The following is a 24,140-nucleotide window of genomic DNA, read 5'->3' as shown; positions in this document are numbered from 1 at the left end:
ATTTCAAATCCTTCCATGGCCTCGCATCTATCTGAATTTCCTCCAGTCCACAATCTTCCAAGATATTGGAGTTCATCTAATTCTGGTCTCTTGCATCCCAGAATATAAATCGCTCCACTATCGGTGGCCACGCCTTCAGTTGCCATGGCCTTAAGTTCTGGTATACCTTCACCTCAATTTCACATTCCTCCATTAAGACAAAATCTACCTCTGGCCAAGCTTTTAGTCACCTGGCCAATTATCTCATGTGGTTTGATGTCACTGTTTTATTATGCTCTTACAAAATACAATACTCAGGGTGCTATATAAGTCTATAGCAGCTTAAGAAATGAGAGGGAGTAGGCCCTTTGGCCTGTCGAGCCTGCTCCACCATTCAAACAAATCATGGCTGATCATCTACCTCTTATGCCATTTTTCCCCATATCCTTGATGCCATTAGTATCTATAGAATATACTGAATGATTGAGTTCTAACAGCCTTCTGGGGGAGAGAATTCCAAAGATTCATCAACCTCTGAGTGAACAAATTACTCATCTCAATCTTGAATGGCCTGCCCCCTATTCTGAGACTATGTCCCATAGCTCTAGACTCATCAGCTGAGAGAAACATCTTATCCACAACTATCCAGTTATGCTCTAAGAATTTTGTAAGCTTCAATGGGGAGGTGAAGGCCTAGTGGTATGATCACTACACTATTAATCCGGAAACTCAGCTGACGTTCTGGGGATCTGGGTTTGAATCCCGCCACAGCAAATGGTGGAATTTGAATTCAATTTTTAAAAATCTAGAATGGAGAATTTACATGGAACCATCGTTGATTGTCAGAAAAACCCATCTGGTTCACTAATGTTCTTTAGGGAATGAAATCTGCCATTCTTGCCCAATCTGGCCGACATGTGACTCCAGAGCCACAGCAATGTGGTTGACTCTCAACTGCCCTTGGGCAACTAGGGATGGGCAATAAATGCTGGTCAGCTAGCAACACCTGTGTCCCATGAATGAATTTTTTTTTTTAAATTGCATTCTGAAACTTGAGAATACAGACCCAGTTTCCTCAATTTCTCCTCATAGGACAAACCCACTATGCCAGGGATTTGTCTGGTGAACCTTCATTGCACTCCCTCTTATAGCGAATACATCCTCCCTTAGATACGGAGACCAAAACTATACACAATACTCCAGATGCAGTCAAAGATCCTATACAATTTCAGCAAGACGTTTACTCCTGCGGTGGTAGCGATTAGCACTGCTGCCTCAGTGTTAGGGACCCAGGTTCGATTCCCGGCTTGGGTCCCTGTCTGTGTGGAGTCTGCATGTTCTCCCCGTGTCTGCGTGGGTTTCCTCTGGGTGCTCCGGTTTCCTCCCTCACTCCAAGGATGTGCTGGTTAGGTGCATTTGCTATGCTGAATTCTCCCTCAGTGTACCCGAACAAGCGCAGTGTTGTGGCGATTAGGGGATTTTCACAGTAACATCATTGCAGTGTTAATGTAAACCTACTTGTGACACTAATAAATAAACTTAAATCTCCTTACAATGAAGGCTAACATACCATTTGGCTCCTAATTGTTTGCTGCATCTTCATGCTAGCTTTTAGCGACTCATTAACAGGGACAGCCAGGTCCCTTTGGATACTAATACTTCCAAATCTCTCACCATTTAAAAATACTCTTTTCTACCAAAATAGATAACTTCCCACCTATTCACATTATATTCCATCTGCCATCTTCTTGCCCCTTCACTTAGCCTGTCAAATCCCCTTGAAGCCTCCTTGCATCCTCCTCACAACTTGCATTCCCACCTAGTTGTGTCTCATTAGCGAATCTAAAATATTATATTTGGTCACCACATCAAAATCGTTTATAGATGTCAACAGTTTGGCCTAAGCACTGATCCTTATAGTACCCCACCAGCTTGACATCCTCGGAATGACCTATTTATTCCTACTGTTTTATTTGTTAACCAATTCTCAATCTATAGCAATACATGACCCCTAATTCCATTTGCTCTAATTTTGTTTACTAACTTCGTGACCTTATTGAAAGCCTTCTGAAAATCCAAATACAGAATATCCACTGGTTCACCTCCACCTATGTTACAGGCTACATCCTCAAATAAAACTCCAACAGATTTGTCAAACACGATTTCCCTTTCATAAAGCTATGCTGACACTGCCTAATCATATTATTTTCTAAGTGTCCAATTATCACAGCCTTTATAATAGGTTTTAACAATTTCCTAATATTGACATCAAACAGGTTGGTCTGTAGTTTCAGTTTTCTTTCTCGCTCCCTTCTTAAATAGAGGTTACATTTGCAACTTTCCAGAATCTACAGAATTTTGAAAGATAACCATAATGCTTGCATTCGCTCTATAGTGACCACCTTTAATACTCTGGGACATAGCTCATTCGGTCCAAGGTATTTATGAACCGTCAATCTAATTTTGGAGCACTGCCTCTTCATCAATACTAATTTCTTTCAGTTCTTCATTTTCATTCACCCCTTGGTTCCCTAGGATTTCTGAGATTTTCTCTGCATTTTCCTTCATGAAGACAAACAGTAATTGTTTAATCTTGCCACCATTTCCTTATTCTCAATCATAAATTCTCCCGTCTCCGCCTGTAACAGACCCACATTTGTCCTCACCAAATCTTTTTTCTTTACACTTATCTAAAGAAGCTTTGCCAATCCACCTTTGTTACTCATCAGTTTGCATTCATATTCCCTTTATCAGCTTCTTGGTCATTCTTTTCCAGATTCTAAATTCTTAATCCTCAGACTTGCCAACTTTGTTTTGGCAACCTTATAAGCCACTCCCTTCAAACTTATTTTGTTCACCACAGTTGATCGATAGCTCCTGTTGGGTTTGTGTCTTAGAGAAATGTACATTAGCAACATTAAAAAAAAAAATTCTAGCCATTGTCCATCTACCAATATTTTTCCCAATCCACTATAGCCAACTTTCCCCCTCATATAGTCATAATTTCCTTTCCGCCTCGGAGAAGCAGCAAGCATAATCAAGGACCCCACACATACCCTTTTCCTTTGGGTAAAAGATACAAAAGTCTGAGGTCATATACCAACTAACTCAAGAGCAGCATCTGCCCTGCTGCCATTAGACTTTTGAATGGGCCTACCATATATTAAGCTGATCTTTCTCTACACCCTAGCTATGACTATGACACTATATTCTACACTCTTCTTTACTTTTCCCCTATGTATTCTATGAATGGTATGTTTTGTCTATATAGCATGCAAGAAAAAACTTTTCACTATATCCCATCACATTACAACAATAAATCAAATCTGTTCAGATTCAGGAACCTAGCTTCAGAATGAACTACTTTCAGACTTGAGGTAAAACTCAATTTTATGGTCACTATTTCCTAATGATTCATTCAGAGCAAGATTATTGATTAACCCTTTCTCATTAGATAAACACATGTTCATATAATTTTCCAGAAGCCATTCGACCCCTCGAGCCTGTTACTATTCAGCAAGATCATAGCTGATCTGAGTGTAACTCAAACTCCTCATTCTTGCCTATCCCAATAACCTTTCCCCCATTGCTCATCAAGAATCTACCTCTGCCTTAAAAAATATTCAAAGACTCCATTTTCCACCACATTTTGAAGAGAATTCCTTTGCCCATTTCAAAGACTCAACCTTAAAAGGTTTCAATCAAGTTGCCTCTTACTCTTCTAAACTCCAGCAGATACATGCCTAACTTGTCCAGCTTTTCCTCAAGATAACCCTCCCATTCTAGTTGTCAGTCTAGAAAACCTTCTCTGAACTGTTTCCAAGATGTACATTCTTTCTTAAAATGAGACCAATACTGTACACAGTACTCCAGATATGTTCTTGCCTCTGCTCTGTATAACTGAAGCATAACGTCCCTACGCTTGTATAAAATATCTCTTGCAATAAACAATAACGTTCGATTAGCTTTCCTAATTATTTGATGCAACAAACCTTGCACACTAATCTTTTGCAATTCTTGCACTAGGACACCCAGATGCTGCTGGATCTGAGCGTTGCAATTTCTCATCATTTAGATCAGCTTTATTTTGTCAAAATGAACCATTTCACATTTGCTCACATTATACCCCATTCACAGATCTTTGCCCATTCCATCCAAATCACAATATTTCCAAATTTGCTGACAACAAAACTAGGTGGCACTTTTCGAGTGGTGAACAAGTTTCAAAGTTATTTAGAAAGTTATTTAGACAAGATGACCAAGTAGGCAAATACATGCAGATACAGTATAATGTCGATATGCAACGTTATCCACTTCAGTAGGAACAACAGAATGACAGTATTATTTAAATAGTAATAGATTGGGAAGTGTTAATGTGTCCTTGCACACCAGTCATTTAAAGCAAGCATGCAGGTGCAGCAAGCAGTTAGGAAGGCAAATGGTATGCTGGCCTTCATTGCAAGAGAATGAGTGCAGGATCCAGATGTCTTACTGCAGCTGTACAGTATCTTGGTGGGACCATTCCTAGAATATTGTGTGCAGGTTTCATCTACTTACGCAAGAAGAGTTATACTTGCTATATTTAGCATGGGGTGGGAAGTGGCGGGGGTGGGGGGGGGGGGGGGAGGGGGGGGGGGGGGGGAGAGAGTTCAGGGACCATAATGCAGGATACATGGTAGGTCATCTACGACCAAGATGAGACAAAATTGGAAATTTCTTCAGAGGATGGTGAACCAGTAGAATTCTCTACCAAGCAAGGCTGTGGAGGCCAAGTCAGACACTAGAAGCAGTAAGCAACCCTTCTGCTCCACCATTCATTTTGATCATCAAATTCAATATCCTGATCCCCCCTTTGCCCATATCCCTCGAGCCCCTAGAACTATAATCTGATTTCTTCTTGAAATCCGACGTTTTGGTCTCAACTACTTTGTGGAAGTAAATTCCACACATTCACCACCCTCTGGATGAAGAAATTTCTCCTTGCTTCAGTTCTAAAAGGTTTACCCCTTACCTCAAACACAGTCTCCTCAATCAACGCTGCTAGTTACATCCTCAAAGAATTCCAATTGATTCGTCAAGCATGACTTCCCTTTGTAAATCCATGCTGACTTTCTGATTATACCACTGCCTTCCAAATGCTGAGTTATGAAATCCTTGATAATGGACTCTAGCAACTTCCCCAGTACTGACGTTAGGCTCACTGGTCTATAGTTCCCCGTTTCCTCTCTACCTTCCTTTTTGAATAGCGGGCTTACAGTAGCTACCCTCCAATCTGTTGGAACAGGTTCGGAGTCCAAAGAATTTTGGAAAATAACCAATGGATCTACTATTTCTAAGGCCACTTCCTTAAGTACACTGGAATGAAGACTATGAGGATCTGGAGATTTATCCACCTTCAATCCCATCAATTTCCCCAAAACCATTTCTCTACTAATGCTGATTTCTTTCAGCTCTTCACTAAAACTTGTTTCTCTCAGAACCTCTGGCACATTACTGAACGTATTCAATGAAATAGATTTCTAGACCCTAAAAGCATCAAGGGGTATGGGGAGTGAGCAGGAGTATTGCTCGAGATAGATGATCAGCTATGAGCACATTGAATGAGAGCAAGCTCAATGAGCCAAATGGTCTACTCCTGGGATGTTTCTATTTAACCCATGTCCCTTTGTAGCCTCCTTATGGCCACTTCGCAACATACTTTGTGTCATCAGCAAATTTAGCATACCTTTAGTCCCTTCATCCAAGTCACATATAAAAGTTGAGGCCCAAGCACTGATCCTTGTGGCACAGCACTTGTTACATATTGCCACATTAAATGACCCATTTATGCCTATCCTCTGTTTCCTGTTAGCTAATCTTCTACGTTATCCATGCCAATGTGTTAGCCTCTGCACCAACTATTCTTTTCTGCAATAACCTTTAATGAGGCACCTTACTAAATGCCTTCAGGAAACCCAAGAGCAGTACATCCCATGGTTCTTCTTCCACAAACTCCAATCAGTTAAACATGATTTCCCTTTCATAAAGCCATATTGACTATGCCTGATGAACATGACTTTTTCCTAAGTACCCTGCTATAACATCCTTAATAAACATTTTCCATAACAAATGTTAAGCTAACTGGCCTGTAGTTTCCTGCTAACAGTCTCCCCCACTTTTTGAATAAAGGCGTTACACTTGCTATTTTCTAATGCAATCTTCCCAAAATGTAGGGAATTTCGAAAAATTAAAACCAATTCATTAACTATCCTCACTAATCACTTCTATGAAGACCCTAGGATGAAGTCCATCAGGACCCAGGGAATTGTCTGCCTCCAGATCCAACAATTTGCTCAGTACCACTTCCCTGGTGATTGTAATTTTCTTGAGTCCCATCCTCCCTTTAATTTCCTGATTTCAGCCATTTCCAGGACATTTCTTGTATCCTATAGTGTAAGCCAATGCAAAATACTTATTCATCTTCCACAGCATTAGTGCTAATTAGGTAAATTGAAGCTGCCCGTTACTACTGTATTAACCATGCTACATGCAGCTCTAACGTGCTCATTTATACCGTGCCCAACGTTACCACTAGTTTGGTGGCCAGTAAACAAATCTCACAATGTTTGCTGCTCCTTGCTGTTTCTTAGCTCCACTCAAATGGACTCTACATCTTGATCCTTTGTGCTACCATTCCTTCTATTCCTCTCTGCCCATACTTCCCAAATGACAAATATCCCTGAACTTTCAGCTCCCAATCCTGATCACCCTGCAGCCACGTCTCTAATGGTAATTAAATCATACCCATTAACCTTTATTTGCCCGTTCAAATCATCTACGTTGTTGAGAATGCTGCATGCATTCAGATAGAGAATCCTTAACTTGTCTTTTTAACCTTATTCTGCTCTAATTCTACTTGATCTTTGCCTTTGTTTCGTCTGCCTTCTAATTTCCCTTGCGACATTTTGGCTCCTGTTACCAGTCTTGCTTCCCCCTCAGGTTTCAATTTACCTGCCAACTTAGTTTAAACCATCTCCAACTGCACTAGCAAATCTCCCTGCGAGGAGATAAGTCCTGGCCCTGCTAAGATGCAACCCATCCATCTTGCACAGGTGTCATCTGCCCGAGTCAGCCTTTAAACCTCAAATCTAATGCCTTCCCTTCTACACCAATTCATCAGCCACTTGATTGCTCAATCCTATTCAAATGCTCACTATGCATGTGACACAAACTAATGGAAGAATATTGCTTTCAAGGTCCTGCTTTTTAATTTCTTTCTTAACTCCCTAAATTCTGCTTTCAGGACCTCATCCCTCATGTCATCGGTATCAATATGGACCATAACCTCTGGCTGTTCACCTTCCTCCAGAAGAAATGTCCTGATTAGGTGGATAGAAAAGCTATTTCCTTTTGGGACGAATTCTCAAATAAGGGGGATAATATTCAAATTGGGCTGTTCAAGAGTCATGTCAGGAAGCACTTTACGTGGGAACATCTTCCCATTGGTTGCTGCTAGTCAACTGGAAATTTCAAATTCAAAATTGACTTTCGTTTGGCAAGTTAAGGATAATGGAACCAAGATCAGCAGATAAGAGTTAAGATAGCTAGAATCCAACTGAATGGTAAAATAGGGCTCAAGGAATTTACTGGCCTGCAGCTATTTTGGTAGTCCTGTGTTCTAGAAACACAGATTTCAGGGAAAGGGGATGAAATATTTGATTGAAAATGGACTTGGAGGGGGAGGTGGACATATTTTTAGAATCACATCAAGTTAGAACAAGGACATGCACATAACCAAACAAAATATTTTTTGAAAATTGACATTTGGAGTTAGTAGTACACTACTCGTGTAGTGGATACAGATCTGCCACAAGCATTGAAAGTGAAGTCAAGGCAAAATGCTGAATAAAATTGGGATGCTGGATAACATCCTGGTCTGTTTAATCTCCTAAATTGGATTGCCCTCAGAGGAAATTCATGAAATTCTCCTGCCCCTACACCAAAATGGTCAAGATTTAAAAAAAAAGATTTATTGCCTATCCAAGGAAACAACTATTGAAGGTATCATTGTTTAGTTGCAATGTGACTGGATGAAGAGGAGGTACTTTATGGACCACTTGATCATTTTGTTTGTCTTTGTGTTGTTTGACAGCACTGAAATTATCTACAGCTAGACATGTTGGCTATTCCAACACAAAGCATGATTGGTTTAGTACACATTTTTGCTGCTGGTCTCATAATTGACATCCAAGTAATAAAATTGTGAAATAAATTTGTTTAAAAATACTGGCCATAAGTTCATAAAGTCCCCCGAAATCATCTGTCACAGTTTATAATAGCTGCTTCCAAGATTATGCAAGTGTTTCCCAGCGAGCCATAAGCAGGTCATTGTCAACATTGAAATTAATATGGTAACTGGACATTGAGTAATTGAATGAAAATAATAAGTTGTATCCTTTTGTCCTAATGAAACATTTGAATTTGTGATCAAATTAAAAGCCTGTCTTTGGCAACTATTCGTTAATCCATGATATGGTGCTTCTGCAATTTTCTTTTAAAAAGCAGCAGCAATTATACTCTGCATGGCAAGTTTTCCATCGCATTATGTAAGAAGCAAGCATTTAATGCTAGTGAGACTACTACAAATAAAGTGTGCAAGATTGCAAACAAACTTCAAATCACCACAGACGCAATAAATTTTTCCATGCCCTTTTAATGGTTGTGCCACAAACATTTCTTTTCACGTCATTTGTTAACAAATAAAGTTTTCATTCTGCCAGCATCAACATGTTACGTTGTTGAGTGATCAGGTTATAACAGCATAAACATCAACAGTTCCCAAAATATCACTGAAGTGGCATACATGCAAAAACTAAACCACAAAAGATGCAATTTCAAGCAAATGCAAACTAGATCATTAAATATTCTTAATTATATTTACTAGTAAGTACAAAAGAGAGTTAGAAAATTTTTAACACATTAAATCCTCCTGCAAGTTAGAAGCTAATTTGCATTCATTTAACTAGAAAAATTTGGAGTGGAATAATCTCTAGATTCAGAAGATAAATGCTCAATGAAAATGGTTACACAAGAAAGTGCATCAATAAATTCATAATACAAAAAGACAACTCAAAAAAAATCAATACCAGATGGTCCTATTCTGTGGTCCCGTCAAAGAAAACTCCAAGTATGGCATGATCATCATTGGATTATTGGTGCCATAACAAGCAGCAAAACTATTTTGAACTAAACAATGTAACGCATAATGCAAAGTTCCTTCCAGGATACTCTCAAAAATCTTTTCACCCATGAGTGCTCATCCATTTTCACTTGTTAAATATGAGGGAATAGTTACTTGTTATCCAATCGTAGTAGCTGCTCCTTACCATTTATTGTTAAAGATTTTAATTGACCATCTTCCTCTACTTCCACTCTTTCTTGACCGTTTTCTACAATCCTGGAAATTAAAAGGCAATATGCCGTCAAACTTCAAAAATGCATTTGGAAGGTTGAAAGGGCTATCATGAAATAAAAATAGCCAGGAGAATTTTAAGTAGCTTTTCCAAATAAGGGATGTGTAATGAAACAGAAGCTACAGCAAAATAATCATACATCTGTTGAAAGGGACAGATCTCATGGGCTAATACCCAACTTTAGCTTTTGACTTTAATCATAAAATACATTTTAACTTGATAAGGGGAAGGATTTACTGGTTTAAAAATGTCAATATTCAGTAAATCTATCTAGCCAGCTCGCATAATGAGAAAATATTTCTATATGGAATCCTTAAATTCATTTTTAATATACCTCTTAGTGGTGATTTTCCTGCCATTAACAAACTTGGTAGATGTCGATACTGATCGGAAGTTACCCATTCCACCACCTCCAAACGAAGAAGAGGAGAATGATGCCGTTCCAAGATTACCAAACGAACTGAATGAAGTAAAACCTAAAGAAAACAACAAGTACAAGTTTATCATAGAAATCATAGAATCCCTACAGTACAGAAAGAGGCCATTCGGCCCATCGAGTCTGCACCGACCACAATCCCACCCAGGCCCTACTCCCATATCCCTACATATTTACCCAACTAATCCCTCTAACCTATGCATCTCAGGACACTAAGGGCAATTTTTAGCATGGCCAATCAACCTAACCCGCACATCTTTGTTTTTCCAAAACAATCTAAATTAATGCAAGTTCCATTTCACACTGTTAGGCATCTAGCTCTCTATTAGAATCACCCAATAGAAAATGTAATCCAAATTCACACTAAAAAAAAATAATCTTATTTCAGTTAATTAGATACATTTGCAATAAAAAGCTGACAATCAGGAATGAGGACCATGAAAATTCTAAATTTCATTAAACTCCATCTGGTTCACTACCTCAAGGGGAGGAAAGCTGATATCTCTATTTGGTCTGTTGTATATGCGACCCCAGACCCAGAGAAATATGGTAGACTCAAATACCGTCTGAATTGGCCGAGCAAGCCACTGAATTGTTGCAAAATATCTACCAAAGCATAACACAATTAATAGATCACTATACCTGGCTCAGTCAACTCTCCCTCAACATCATATGAGGACTTGCACTGAAACTGGGAATGTCCAGTCTATTCAAGCAACTGACAGGCAAAAATCATACGTTTCAGCTAACATTCCACCAGTGGCATAAACACTAGGGGGAGTGGCCTTGGGAGTCATTAATATTGACCTTGGACTCCACGTCATCTCATGGCAGCAGGTCAGACAGGGGCAAAGTAACCTTCTGCTGATGAATTAATACATGTTGAGCAGCACTGGTGATCGCAAAAGTATAGGTTGTACTCTGAGGCACTTCAATGTCCATCATCCAGAGTGGCTTCATAGTCTAATTACTGCGTAAACCGGCTGAGCCCTGAAGGACATAGCCTGTGACAGGTGGTGAGAACTAATATGGAGAAAAACCCATTAAATATTATGCTCACTAATCTATGTGCTGCAATTGCATCTGGCCATAACATCATTGGCAGGAGTACAGTCTTATCTTTGTGGAGACAAATTTCTGCCTTCACTCCAAGGACACTTTCCAATATGTTGTGAGGCACTGCCACTATGATAAACAGGGCAGATTCAGAATAGATCCAAGAAAATTTGTAACCTTATGACACAGCATACCTCTTAGGACACCAAAGCCATCAAGCTAGCAGACCTAGATTGGCTCAATGTGTAGAGCATGCCAGGATACATGCCACATCAAGCATGCCCAAAAGAAAGATGTCAAAATGGTGAAGCTACCTCATCAGACCATATGCCAAACAGCAAAATCAGTATGCTATATGCCAAGATATCCCACAACCAAAGGATCAAAGCACTGCAGTCCTGCAACATCCAGCCATGAATGGTGGTCAATTAAACTAATGGAGGTAGCTCCATGAAAAAAAACGGAAGAGGTTACTGATAGTTCTATCAAGCAGGACCTCCTCATATATCAAGCAGCCCTAGTAAAACTGAAGTCAGTGGGAATTAGTGGGACAAACTCCACTAATTGTCATTTGGAAGCCAAACATCTCGGCCAAAGGCCATTGCTGCAGGAGTTTTGCTGGGCAGTCTCCTCAGCCCAACCACCTTCAGCCACTTGAAATGGCCATGTCCATCATAATGTCATAAATGGGGATATTTAGTGAAGATTGCAGTATTCTGTTCCAAGTGTGTCTGCCTTCAATAAGACCTGGGTGCACCACCTGACTCCTCAAACCTTTCCACCATCTACAAGGCACAAATCAAAGTGTGATGGAATATTCCATACTTCCCTGAATGAATGCAGTTCCACAACACAAGAGGTTCAGTACCATCCAGAACATAGCCTGCTTAATTGGCACCCTGGCCACTGCTCGCCCACTGTAGCTGAAGATGCACTGCAGCACGGGGCAGCAGTGGCAAGTACTGCTGCCTCAGCACCAGGGACCCAGGTTAGATCCCCAGCTTGGGTCACTGTCAAGTCTGCATGTTCTCCCCATGTCTGCATGGGTCTCCTCAGGGTGATCCAGTTTCCTCCCACAGTCCAAAAAACATTGGCAATGCTAAATTCTCCCTCGACCCGAACAGACAAAATGCGGCGACTAGGGGATTTTCATGGCAACTCTACTGCAGTGTCAATGTAAGCCTAGTTGTGACACTAATAAACAAACTTAAAGCAACTTGCCGCTGTTTCATCAGTATCTCTCAAACTTGTGACCTCCAACACCAAGGAGGGCATGAGCAGTACATACACAGGAACACCACCATCTCAAAGTTTCCCTCCAAGTTAAACATTTATCCCAACTTGGAAAGATCTCACCATTCGTTAGGCCAAAATGCTGGCACACAATTTAAAAGCACTATGGGTGAATTTCATCACAAGAAGTTCAATAAGCAGTTCACCACCTTCAAGGGTCATTCAGGTTGGACAATAAATGCTATCATGGCCATTTTACTGTGAAGTAAAACAATTCCAATGGTATAGGACTCTGTATTGACATTCATTCCAATTCACTTGACCTCAAGTGCAGTAATGTCACTGTCAGAGTAAGCATAAATTCAGCTCAAGAGCTGAAACCCTAACCCAAAGGTGTGGTCCACACCTTGTAAAACTCAATCCATGCGAGGAGCAAGAGAATAGAAGTCAGTAGAGGGAATTGGTGGCCTGGTGGCATTGTCACTGCATTAGTAATCCAAAGACCCAGGGTAATGCTCTGGGGGCCAGGGTTTCGAATCCCATAGAAGCTGGAATTAAAAGTACAGTGATGACCATAAAACCATTATCAATTGCTGTCAAAACCCATCTGGTTTATTAATGTCCTTTAGGGAAGGAAATCCACAGTACTTATTTGATCTGGCCTACACGTTACTCCAGAACCACACCATGTGGTTGAATTTTAAATGACTTCTGAAATGGCCACTCCGTTTAAGGGTAATTTGATTTATCACATGTATTAGTATACAGTGAAAAGTATTGTTTCTTACACAAAAAAGACAAAGCATACCACACAGAGGAAAGGAGAGAATGCAGAATGTGTTACAGGGATAGCTAGGGTGTAGAAAAAGATAAATTTAATGAGATGCAAGTCCATTCCAAAGTCTGACGGCAGCAGGGAAGAAGCTGTTCTCGAGTCTGTTGGTACGTGACCTCAGACTTTATGTTTTTCCCCCGACGGAAGATGGTGGAAGAGTATGTCCGAGGTTCGTGGGGTCCTTCATTATGCTGGTTGCTTTTCCAAGGCAGCAGGAAGTGTAGACAGAGTCAATAGATGGGAGGCTGGTTTAAGAGATGGACTGGGTTTTGTTCACGACCCTTTGTAGTTTGAGACAGAGCAGAGCAGGACTCAGAATCCCTACAGTACAGAAGGCCATTCAGCCCTTCGAGTCTGTACAATCCCACCCAGTCCCTGTAACCCTTATTTACCCTGCCAATCACCCTGACACGGGGGTCAATTTAGCCAATCAACCTAACCCACACATCTTTGGACTGTGGAAGGAAGACTGGAGCACTCAGCAGAAACGGGGAGAAAGCGCAAACTCCACACAGTGACCAGAGGCTGGAACTGAACCTGGGACCCCGGCACTCAGGCAGCAGTGCTAACCACTGCGTCACTGTGCCACCATACCAAGTTGTGATACAACCAGAAAGAATGCTTCCTATGGTGCAGCTGTAAAAGTTGGAGTGTCGTAGCGGACATGCCAAATTTCCTTAGCCTTCTGAGAAAGTAGAGGTGTTGGTGGGTTTTCTTAACTATAGCATTAGGAGGGACCAGGAAGAATCATAGAATCCCTATGGTGCAGGAGGCGGCCATTCGGCTCATCGAGCCCGCACTGACAACAATCCCACCCAGGTCCATCCCCATAACCCCACGTATATACCCTGCTAATCCCCCTGACACTAAGGGGCAATTTAACATGGCCAATCAACCTAACATGCACATCTTCGGATTGAATGCCAATCTAAGGAATATAGTAAGGGGGCTAAGGACACAGCCTTGTGGAGCACCAGTGTTGAGGATGATTGCGGAGGGGGTGTTGCCTATCCTTACTGATTGTAGTCTGTGGGTTAGTTAAGTCTCGGATCCAGTCGCAGAGGGAGGAGCTCAGCCCCAGGCCATGGAGTTTGGAGATGAGTTTTGTAGGAACAATGGTGTTGAAGGTGGAGCTGTAGTCAACAAATAGGAATCTGACATACATGTCCTTGTTATCTAGGTGTTCCAGAGTTGAGTGTAGGGCCAGGGAGATGGCATCTGCTATGGGCCTGTTGCACGATAGGCGAACTGTAGAGGATCTAGACAATCTGGGAGACGAGAACTGATTTGTGCCATGACTAACCTTCCGAAGCACTTCATAATGAATTAGGTAATTAGGGGTGGGCAATAAATGCTGGCACAGCCAGCAACACCCACATCCCATGAATTAAAAAAACTATTAGAAGGGCAAGATTACTTAAGTAATCAAATTTGCTGCAGTCCAGTATATATCCTAGTGCTACAAAAGCAGAATTCTTAAAGAAAAATTTGGATCAAATGACAAAAAGAATAAAATGACATGAAGAACAAGCAGCTTTGGGAGAACTTATAGAATAAGGTAGAAGTTGAAGTCATTATTCATCACAACCTCAATTACATCAGTGCGCATTCACCAGATTCTGCCAGTACGCAGGAACAGGAAGTCTGTGCCACGTCATCATTGTGCACCTAGAACAGGAAGTCCAACACCAACTCCACCCACTGATACATGCACATCGCCACTGACATCATTGTTATGCACCCACTGGCATGTGGCACCATCCACGCTTACCCCACACCCAATCCATGTCCAATTAGCTTGCCACTTGGAAACAAAGTGGTGAGTGCGAGGAAGGCAGCAAGAAAATCACAATCGAGATCGCAGGATTTTTAAACTGGAACTGGCGTTTTGCAGTTCAATACTGCAAAAGCTGCCACCTTTAATCATGACGGAAAAAGAACTTGCATTGATGCTTTGTATTGCTTGATATTGCGGATGGTCCTATTCTTTGACACAGGCTGCTACCTGTGGTGTTGCTAGCAGTGGTGTCCGAGGCACTGCGACTGCATGTCCAGTGAATGCATTGTGGTGACAGCAAACACAGCTATCTACATACCGTTCATCGTCATAAACCAAAAACTCTGCATTGGAACTAATATTCTTTAATTCGGTCTTGGGTGGAAAAAAATTAGCACTTCTTTCAAGTCTTTATTGCCCAATTTTCATGGATTAAACAAGGTACAAATTGAGAAGTCCTAAATTTAAACCGTTACTTTCACCTTAAAATTAATCAACATATTCCACAGATTACATCTGAGAGTAGTACAGAATAGAAAAATGATCACTGCCCAGTGTCCACATGGATTAGACTCAACAAGCTTGGTAGAGCTATTGCTAGTGAAATTTCAAATTTGCTCAAAATATGCAAATTAGGACAAACAATTTTCAGTATCCATTTACTTTGCTTTCGTACTTACCATTGGAAGGCAATCAAGTATGCTTTAAATGTTAAAGTTGATTGTCTTAAAATCTGGGATAATTTCAGATAATACGCTTTCATCTTAGTTTTAATAACTTCCATGCATCTAATCTGCATTAGAAAGAAATACATCATATTCTACTATATATTTATTGATTAATACTTACCAGGATCAAACGCAGGAAATCCACCAAAAGGAGAAAAGAAAGACCCTCTGCCACCCCTGCTTCTACCTCGTCGATTTCCAAAGAAATCATCAAAGGGGTCATCCACTGTTCCAAAAACACAAATTTAATTAAAATCATACGATGAGTCAGTTACATTGATGGATCTTGGATTTAAATAAAACAGAAGTAGAAAGCACACCAACTCAAAACAGTACCAGCAAATCCTAACTCCTCCTCCCCAAGAGGGGTGGATCAACAAAAAAATTAAACCTCTGACATCAACATTCAATGTTTGGCCAAAACGGACAGTGAAGTTGAATTACGTAATTAACAAGGTGCAATAAAATCTAGGAGTTTGTGATCAAGGTGTGCGCACTCTGATCAAATAATATCTTAAAGGTAATTTCCAGTTCTCATCGCCAAGAATTGTTTAAGAACAAAGAAAATTACAGCTCAGGAACAGCCCCTTCAGCCCTCCAAACCTGCACCAACCATGCTGCCCGACTGAACTAAAACCCGCTAGCCTTCCAGGGACCATATCCCTCTATTCCCATCCTATTCATGTATTTGTCAAGATGCCCCTTAAAAGTAATTTTTGTATCTGCTTCCACTACCTCCCTCGGCAATGCGTTCCAGGCACCCACCACCCTGTGTAAAAACCTTGCCTCGTCCATTTCTTTTAAACCTTGCCCATCGCACCTTAAACCTACGCCCCCTAGTAATTGACTCTTCCACCCTGGTAAAAAGCTTCTGACTATCCACTCTGTCCATGCCTCTCAATCTTATAGACTTCTATCAGGTCGCCCCTCCAACCTTTGTCGTTTCAAAGAGAACAAACCAAGTTTCTCCAACCTCTCTTCATAGCTAATGCCCTCCATATCAGGGAACATCCTGGTAAATCTTTTCTGTACCCTCTCCAAAGCCTCCAGGTAGTGCTTCTGGTAGTGTGGCGACCAGAATTGAACACTCTATTCCAAGTGCAGCCTAACTAAGGTTCTATAAAGCTGCAACATGACTTGCCAATTTTTAAACTCAATGCCCCGGCCGATGAAGGCAAGCATGTCATATGCCTTCTTGACTACCTTCTCCACCTGCGTTGCCACTTTGTGACCTGTTTACCTGTACACCCAGATCCTACTGCCTACCAATACTCTTAAGGGTTCTGCCATTTACTGTATATTTCCCATCTGTATTAGACCTTCCAAAATGCATGGCTTCACATTTGTCCGGATTAAACTCCATTTGCCATCTCCCCGCCCAAGTTTCCAACCGATAACTGGAGGGAACTGCTAGGTTGTTGAACAAGCACTCAGATAGCATAAAGCAAGGGAGGTACAGCTTGGCATTATGTGCAAGCTAACTCAATATCTGCATTGATTGCCAAGGAACAGCATGCAGATACCAAGATGCTCCGCAACCACTGGAGCTTAAGTTTAGTTATTAACGTAATATCGGAAACAAAGCAAGTTGTGCACAAAATTCTACAACCACAATGAGGGGAAACCCGTTAATGTTTAACTCATGTTGGTTGAGAGGTAATGTTGGCTAGGCCAACTGACCTCGCCTGTCACAGGATCTTCTCCATCCACATGAAAGGACAAACCCCCCTTGTTTCAACATCGCATCCAATATGGGATCTCTGTCAATGCACAACTCCTACAGTAGCGCTTCAGTCTAGAACCTTAGATTATGTTCAAATACTGAAATAGGGCTTGAATCCATGACTTTGATTCAAGCACTACAGCGCTACTGCTGAGCCAAAGCTGACACTTTGATAAAGGAATGGAGCCAAGGATAGATCTGTGGAAGGAACAGCAGATAATGATGCAAGAGCTTGGAGAGATGCCATTACTGTAGGTGGTTTGACAGCAATTTGATGAGCAAGAAAATGAACAATGATCAAAACAGGAAATACACATTCAGGAAGAGTGATACCTTTTGTAATAGTTTGGTTGTGGAGCTACTAAGTCCAGGATTTCCCATTTACCAAAATTAAGTAGAACGTTTCTATCCAGCACAGACCAACTGGACCAAATGGTCTGTTCCTATTGATTAGGGAGTTTTGATTAATCAGATGCTGAGAGGAGTCAGAAAGGTCAGAACCACAAAAAAGGCAGTAATGAAGAGATTGTAGTGAACTCTCTTATAGGACAACTATAGGAGAGAGAAATCATGCCCTAATAGAAGAAACAGTGTACTGAAATAATACTTCAAACACAGTTAACAGAATGCCAACATAAATAGTGATCTGAATAAGGCAAGTGTGCTGAGGAGAGCGCAGAAAGGGCCAAGAGGGAGCAGAAAATGAGAAAGTTGGATTTGGGGTTTTTGAAAGGAGTCACATGGGACCACCAAGTCATCAGCTTTGCCAAGTTCAGATAGGTTCAGTTTACTTCCCACCCCACGCGTCAGACGTGAAGACAGCACTGGGCGAAATATGCACCACTACAAATAGCCTTGAGACGAAACATCCTGAGGCTTTGTTCCTCGTAGGTGGGGACTTCAATCAGACCAATCTCGAGAGCGTCCTACCAAGATACCACCAACACATGTCCTGTTCCAGCAGAGGCCCAAACATCCTAGACCACTGCTACACAAATATCAAACATGCCTACCGCTCTATCGCCCGCTCACACTTTGGCAAATCAGACCACAAGGCTGTGCTCCTGCTCCCGGCTTACAAGCAAAAACTAAACGGGAGAATTTGTCAAAGAAAGGCGTGCAATGTTAGTCTGAGGAATCGGATGATCCCCTCTGGGACTGCTTAGGGTCAGTAGACTGGTCAGTATTTAAAATCTCCGACCAGTCTGAACGAGTACACCACTAAAGTAACTGACTTCATTAGTAAATGTGCAGAAGACTGTATGCCAAAGAAACAAATCCGTGTTTTCCAACCGGAAACCATGGATGAACAGATATATCTACTGCTTGCTGTGTTGACTGAGGGCTAATATGACAGGTTTAGGGAAGACATTGAGGGAAACACAACAAAAACAAAATGTTGGAAAATCTCAGCAGATCCAACAGCATTTGTGGAGAGAGAATAGAGCTAAGGGTCATCCAGACTAGAAACCTTAGCTCTATTCTCTCTCCTCAGATGCAGTCGGACCTGCTGAGATTTTCCAGCATTTTCTGTTTAAGATTCCAGCATCCACAGTAATTTGCTTTTATTTGGGGGAAAACACATTTGGCTGCAGAGACAGCATCTGAAGAATAAGGTCTTTTGAAACAACACAAGCCACAGGAAAGGGGCATTAGTGATCTGGACTTGGTAAAATCATACATCTATGAGCCTCTATACAGGAACCATCATAAAATTGTAAATGAGGCTAGTCCCATGGTGTATGTAGTCCAGTTACCCAAGTAGTAAAATGGCACCACAACCAATGCGGATTTCATCAAGGAGACAAAGGAAAGAAAGCCAGGATACCCTATATATTGGTACTATAATGAAGAATGAGTACAAGACCACTGAGGCCTTCTCATATTGCCAGAGCAGCAAGAATCGAGATCTCCTTGGTCAGATGTCAGGAGAAATCCTGAGCTGGGTAACAGATCATAGTCACCAAGCCCACCTACCAATGATATGGGGCACAACCTTAATTTGGTCCCCCTGCCCCTTGTCCTTGCCTGGACAAAGAAAGGGAATAGTACAAACTGGAGTAGGCACAAGGCCAAATTTTGTTTCTTGTCTCAGATCCTTCAAGATTACAAGTTTTTACAAGTGCCTGCTGGAGGTGCCAAATCAGTTTTTGACCATTTTGCATTCTTGTCTAAACACGAATAAAATAGTTGGAATGTATAGTGTACAACATGAGTACAGTTCAATACTTCTCACTGTATGGGAGTTTCATGCAACAGCAGAATATCACATCACCACATTTAACAAATCTTTGCATTCTGGCACAAGATGTTTTCTTTCAAATTGAAGAGGGTAAAAAACTAATGGTTATTCTATTTGAACTAATAATGCGGAGGCCTGGACAAATAGCCCTGTTTAATCCCTGCCATGGTTGTTTTTAAATTGCAATTCATTTTTTTTTTCCAAATCTGGATATAAGCAGCTATCCTGAAAGGAAGGAAAGCAACCATTTTTACAACATTTGACTCGAATAGCCCTCTGAAGTTGCCCTGCAAGTCACTCAATTGTATCATCAAATTCTCAGAAAGGGATAGGCAACTCATGCCACCCAACTCATTGCTGTCCATTCTCAAGTAGGTGCATGTAAAAACAAAAAGGACATCTTAGTAAATTACTTACTGAAGAAATCTGCAAAGGGATCCCTGCCTCCAAAGAATTCCCTGAAAACATCTTCAGGATTGCGGAATGTGAAGCCATAGTTGAAGCCTTCTCCATAATGACCACCTAAATCCAGGAGAGTGTGGGGAGAGAGAAAGAGGAAGACAAAAGATGTCAAATTTCAAAATGATTAGAAATCATTCCAGCCATTAAACATTACCATCAGCTGTTTCAGAGCTCGAATCTCAATTTCAGACAGCCTTTCAGAATTTGTTTTAATTGAACCTTTGATGCTCAAAGGATTTCAGTATAGATCAAGTCATGTCGAATGGATCCCCATTAAAGTCGACAAGAGCAAGCTTTGAAATTATAATTTAGCGCACTATACTACAAATAGAGAAAACTGGATTCAAGCTCAAGGCTCAACTGACATTTCACAGATTCTTGAGGGGCCACTGTTGGACGGGCATTGGAAAAACTGGGTGGGAAAAGAAATGGGTTTGAACTTTGTTTGCATTTGAATCCTGGAGCATTGACACTGAAGTAGTCAGAATTTTAAATGTCTTTTATGAATTTACATTTATTTGGAGCACCAGCTGTCTCAATTTCAACCATTGCCTGAAAAAAGATAGTGCATCAAATCAAACTCTGCTTGAAACCACAATGTAATATTTGTACGAACCTATGTCACAGTGCAATTTTAGAAAATTGGACAAGAGAAACCTAAAAAAATTCCACTTGATAAATTCCAAAATTAGTATCAGATTGGATTTTAATAAATACTCATTTACAGCTCTGGTAACTGAATGTTGCTGGAAACACCCATTAAAGCTATAATGACGTAAATGCATGGAGAATTTTTAAAAAAGAGACTCAGGTCAACTTATTTTGTGGGCTGGAGCTGGAAGCTCGGGTCATAAAAACTGTAAACTACTTTCCAAGAAAGTCAACATCTACATGAACCAAAAGTTTTAAAAGTGAAACAATACTACAAAAGCATTGCAATACAGAAAGTATTGCTAATTTTCAGCTACGAGTCAAGGCCAGAATTATAATAACCAAAACTGAAGCTTTTCCAAAAACAGCCAAGTCTATCGTTAAGGCACAGCTAATGGCAAATGTGGAGTTGTTCAAATGCCAGAATGGAAACTTGAAACAACCAACCTCACATTTGTTCATAAGTTGCATAGTAAGAGGAGTGCTTTGAAACCCAGATATCTAACTACTTGTTGATTTTATAGTGATGTAAACGTTTCTTATATAGAAAAAAAACAATAAACTAATAGATGCACTTTCAAGTTCCAAACAAGCTTAATTGCTTTGAGCTAGCCTTCTCCAATCTGTTCAGCAACACTTTATTTTAGGGTCTATAAAAGTCCAGTAACTTTTAGCACACTGTGCCTTTAATTATGAGATTTCCCAGCAGTGTTTATTCACACAACTTGCTGAAAGTTAACCATTATTCCTGCTGCTGGCTGAGATCTAAAATAGCTACCTTCATAAATTTCATTATCGCCTTAATTACATTCTTTCCTTTAGATCACATTATCCGATCATTTCGTTAGAAGTGCTCTTTCCTAGAATTAACCACATCTCTTTACTTTTAGCATTTTACTAAACTCCCTTTATCCATACTTTACCTGTGACAAATTTCTTTCACATATTTTATCCTTTAAACCACAAGACCCACTCAAATCCATTCCTGTTCTATAACCATCCTTACTAAATTACACCTCAAGTAAACATGCATTTTAAGTTTAGTTAGGTTAATAAGCGTACCAAACTTTCAGTTTACAATCTCTCTGTCCCTTGCTTTAATTATCATTTATACACCCTAACGAGAATATTACCAACAGAAAAATATTACATTTAGGTTTTCCTCCACATCATCAAGCAAGCAGCTGAGTCAATTAAAAATGCCAGTGAGAAGTTAGCTAATTTCACCCAGAGATTAAGGTTGGTAAGTGGGCTAAATTATCCACAGACTCCTTATGGCTTCAGAGGGAAATAAATTGGAGTTCATTATCAATCATTATCCTGAGACTCCTATTAGAAGCAAAAAAAAACATTGCTTGCCACCTCCTCTCCTCACCCAAAAGGTTTCACTTCGCCAATGGTTGGTAAAGGTCAATTTGCAAGTATGCCCGTCAAACTAAACTACTTTTGGGTGCATTGCTGCACCCCATGATTTCACTATCAAAATATGGGTTGTTGCCAGCAGTGGAATTAAAGTCAGACCAAGTTCTTAAAAGCTACTGATTTTGAGGCGAGAATAATGCTGAGTCCATCAGCATTTGCCATTGAGTAAAGCCAGAAATAAACTTCCAACATCCATTCATGCAGTTAGATGGAAATCAGGAAGTTGCTATCTGATTTACCATGTGCCCCAGAAACTTCACTGCACTGCTACCTCATCAAGTGACTTGGCATTGAAACACATGAAGGATGTGATGTTGCACTCCTTCCTCAATGGATAAGCCAGAGAAAGTTATTCCAAGTACAAGTGAAACTTTGACAGCATCAAGTCCCAATTACTCTGAAAACAACCCCTCAAACTGAAAATTTACTTTTCCCAATTCTCATCTCTTCAGATTTTAATTAATTACGGTTAGCAGTTTTAAAAGATAAAATGTTTTACTTTGCATTGGTCTCAATTCCATCTTCTATCCTTCTCCACTTTGTGAATCATTTTACTTGAATTAAATATTCAAACTCATATCTAGTTCAGGATGAGATATTCAATAAGGGTTCCTCAATCTGCACCTCGTTCAGAAAATATTACTCTGATCAAATTTTCAAACATTTTAAAACCAAGGTTGGCTTTCTTACCTCCGCCACTATTGGCCAAACCTTCCTTCCCGTACCGATCATAGGTATTGCGTTTTGAAGCTGTGTTTAAAAAAAGGCAATTTTAGTACTAAAAACAGTAATCACTGGTCAGGGCCGTCTAACATACTGCCAACTATTTTCTAAAATAAAAACCATTGCTTACAGAAATCTAATTACTTTTGAAACTGCTCTTTTAACAGCTCCGAATGTTCATAAAGATAAAATGTTTTTAGACCATGACAAGTAAATAAAGTTCTCTACATTCAAAGATTTCTGAATAGTTCACCAGGCCTATAAAACTCTGCTGCAGGAGACAAACACCTTTTTAAAAAAGCTACTTAACCACAGATTGTGTGTTTGGTCTGTTTCATTTTTAAAAGAAACAACTCAAGGACAGGGCATCAAGATTGGCTCAACAGAAAGAAAAGCCACAGAGCTTAGAAATCTCACAACCAGTGAATCAGTACAAGAACACAAGAACAGGGATCAAGAGTAGGAAACTTAGCCCCTTGAACCTGCTCCGCCATTTAATATGATCGTGGCTAATCTCATCCCAGCCTCAACTCCACTTTCCTGCCCAATCATAGCCCTTCAAATCCTTCTTAAAAATGTCAATTTTTTTCTTAAATTTACTCAATGTCCTGGCATCCACCACACGAATTCCACAGACTTTGAGAAAAGCTATTTTTCCTCATCTTGTTTCAAATCTGCCACACCTTATCATAAAACTATGACCTCTTCTAGATTGCCCTAGGAGAGGAAACATCCTCTCCATGTCTACTTTGTCAATCCCCCTTATCATTTTGTACACCTCAATTAGATCCCCCCTCATTCTTCTAAACTCCAGCAAGTGCAGGCCTAAACCGCCCAAACTCTGCGCAAGACAAATCCCTCAATGCTGGAATCAATCTAGTGAACCTCCTCTGAACCACCTCCAATGCAACTACATCCCTCAAGGTGGCCAAAACTGTACATAATATTCTAAATGCAGTCTCACTAATACGTTATACAGTAGCAGGAATACTTCACTACTTATATGTTCTATTTCTCTAGCAATAAATGCTAAGATTCCTTTTGTCTTCCTTATTGTCTGCTGTACCTGCATATTAGTTTTCTGCGATTCATGCAAGAGTTCACCCAGATCCCGCTGCATCTGAAATTTCTCTCCATTTAGATAATTTGGCTTTGCATTTGTTCACTACTTTTCAGCATCATTTGCAAGTCTTCAGATACTGAACCTGTCTGTTCCCACATGCAACATTTGAATAACATTCAGACTTGGACTGATGAGTAACAAGTAACAATTATGCCATACAAATAGCAAGCAATGCTCATCTCCAACAAGAGTTAATTAAAGCTTTGACATTCAATGGTCTTGCCATTCCTGAATCACCAACCATCAATATCCTGGGGAGTCATCTTGGGACCCAGAAACTGAATTGGACCATCCATAA

At 40.4% G+C, this 24,140-nt stretch overlaps 1 protein-coding gene across 11 annotated transcripts in view; it reads right to left on the bottom strand.

Annotated features, from left to right (window-relative positions):
* The window catches only part of dnajb6b (DnaJ heat shock protein family (Hsp40) member B6b), a 163,698-nt gene that overhangs the window by 112,141 nt on the left and 27,417 nt on the right, over nt 1-24,140 (bottom strand). For 7 of the 11 annotated variants that reach the window (XM_078232459.1, XM_078232424.1, XM_078232441.1 and 4 more), the window contains 5 exons: nt 22,687-22,746; nt 19,879-19,983; nt 15,618-15,722; nt 9,766-9,907; nt 9,345-9,415 (listed from right to left, as the gene is read on the bottom strand). In XM_078232459.1, coding sequence (XP_078088585.1) covers nt 9,345-9,415; nt 9,766-9,907; nt 15,618-15,722; nt 19,879-19,983; nt 22,687-22,746 — 483 coding nt within the window. Of the gene's footprint in view, nt 1-8,652; nt 9,416-9,765; nt 9,908-15,617; nt 15,723-19,878; nt 19,984-22,686; nt 22,747-24,140 lie in introns of those variants that run through there. The other 4 variants (XM_078232487.1, XM_078232517.1, XM_078232506.1 and 1 more) reach the window with 1 other exon arrangement.

The sequence above is a fragment of the Mustelus asterias genome, chromosome 2 (genome assembly GCF_964213995.1).
Source record: "Mustelus asterias chromosome 2, sMusAst1.hap1.1, whole genome shotgun sequence".
Classification (NCBI taxonomy): Eukaryota; Metazoa; Chordata; class Chondrichthyes; order Carcharhiniformes; family Triakidae; genus Mustelus; species Mustelus asterias.
This window is presented reverse-complemented; position numbering and strand designations above follow the sequence as displayed.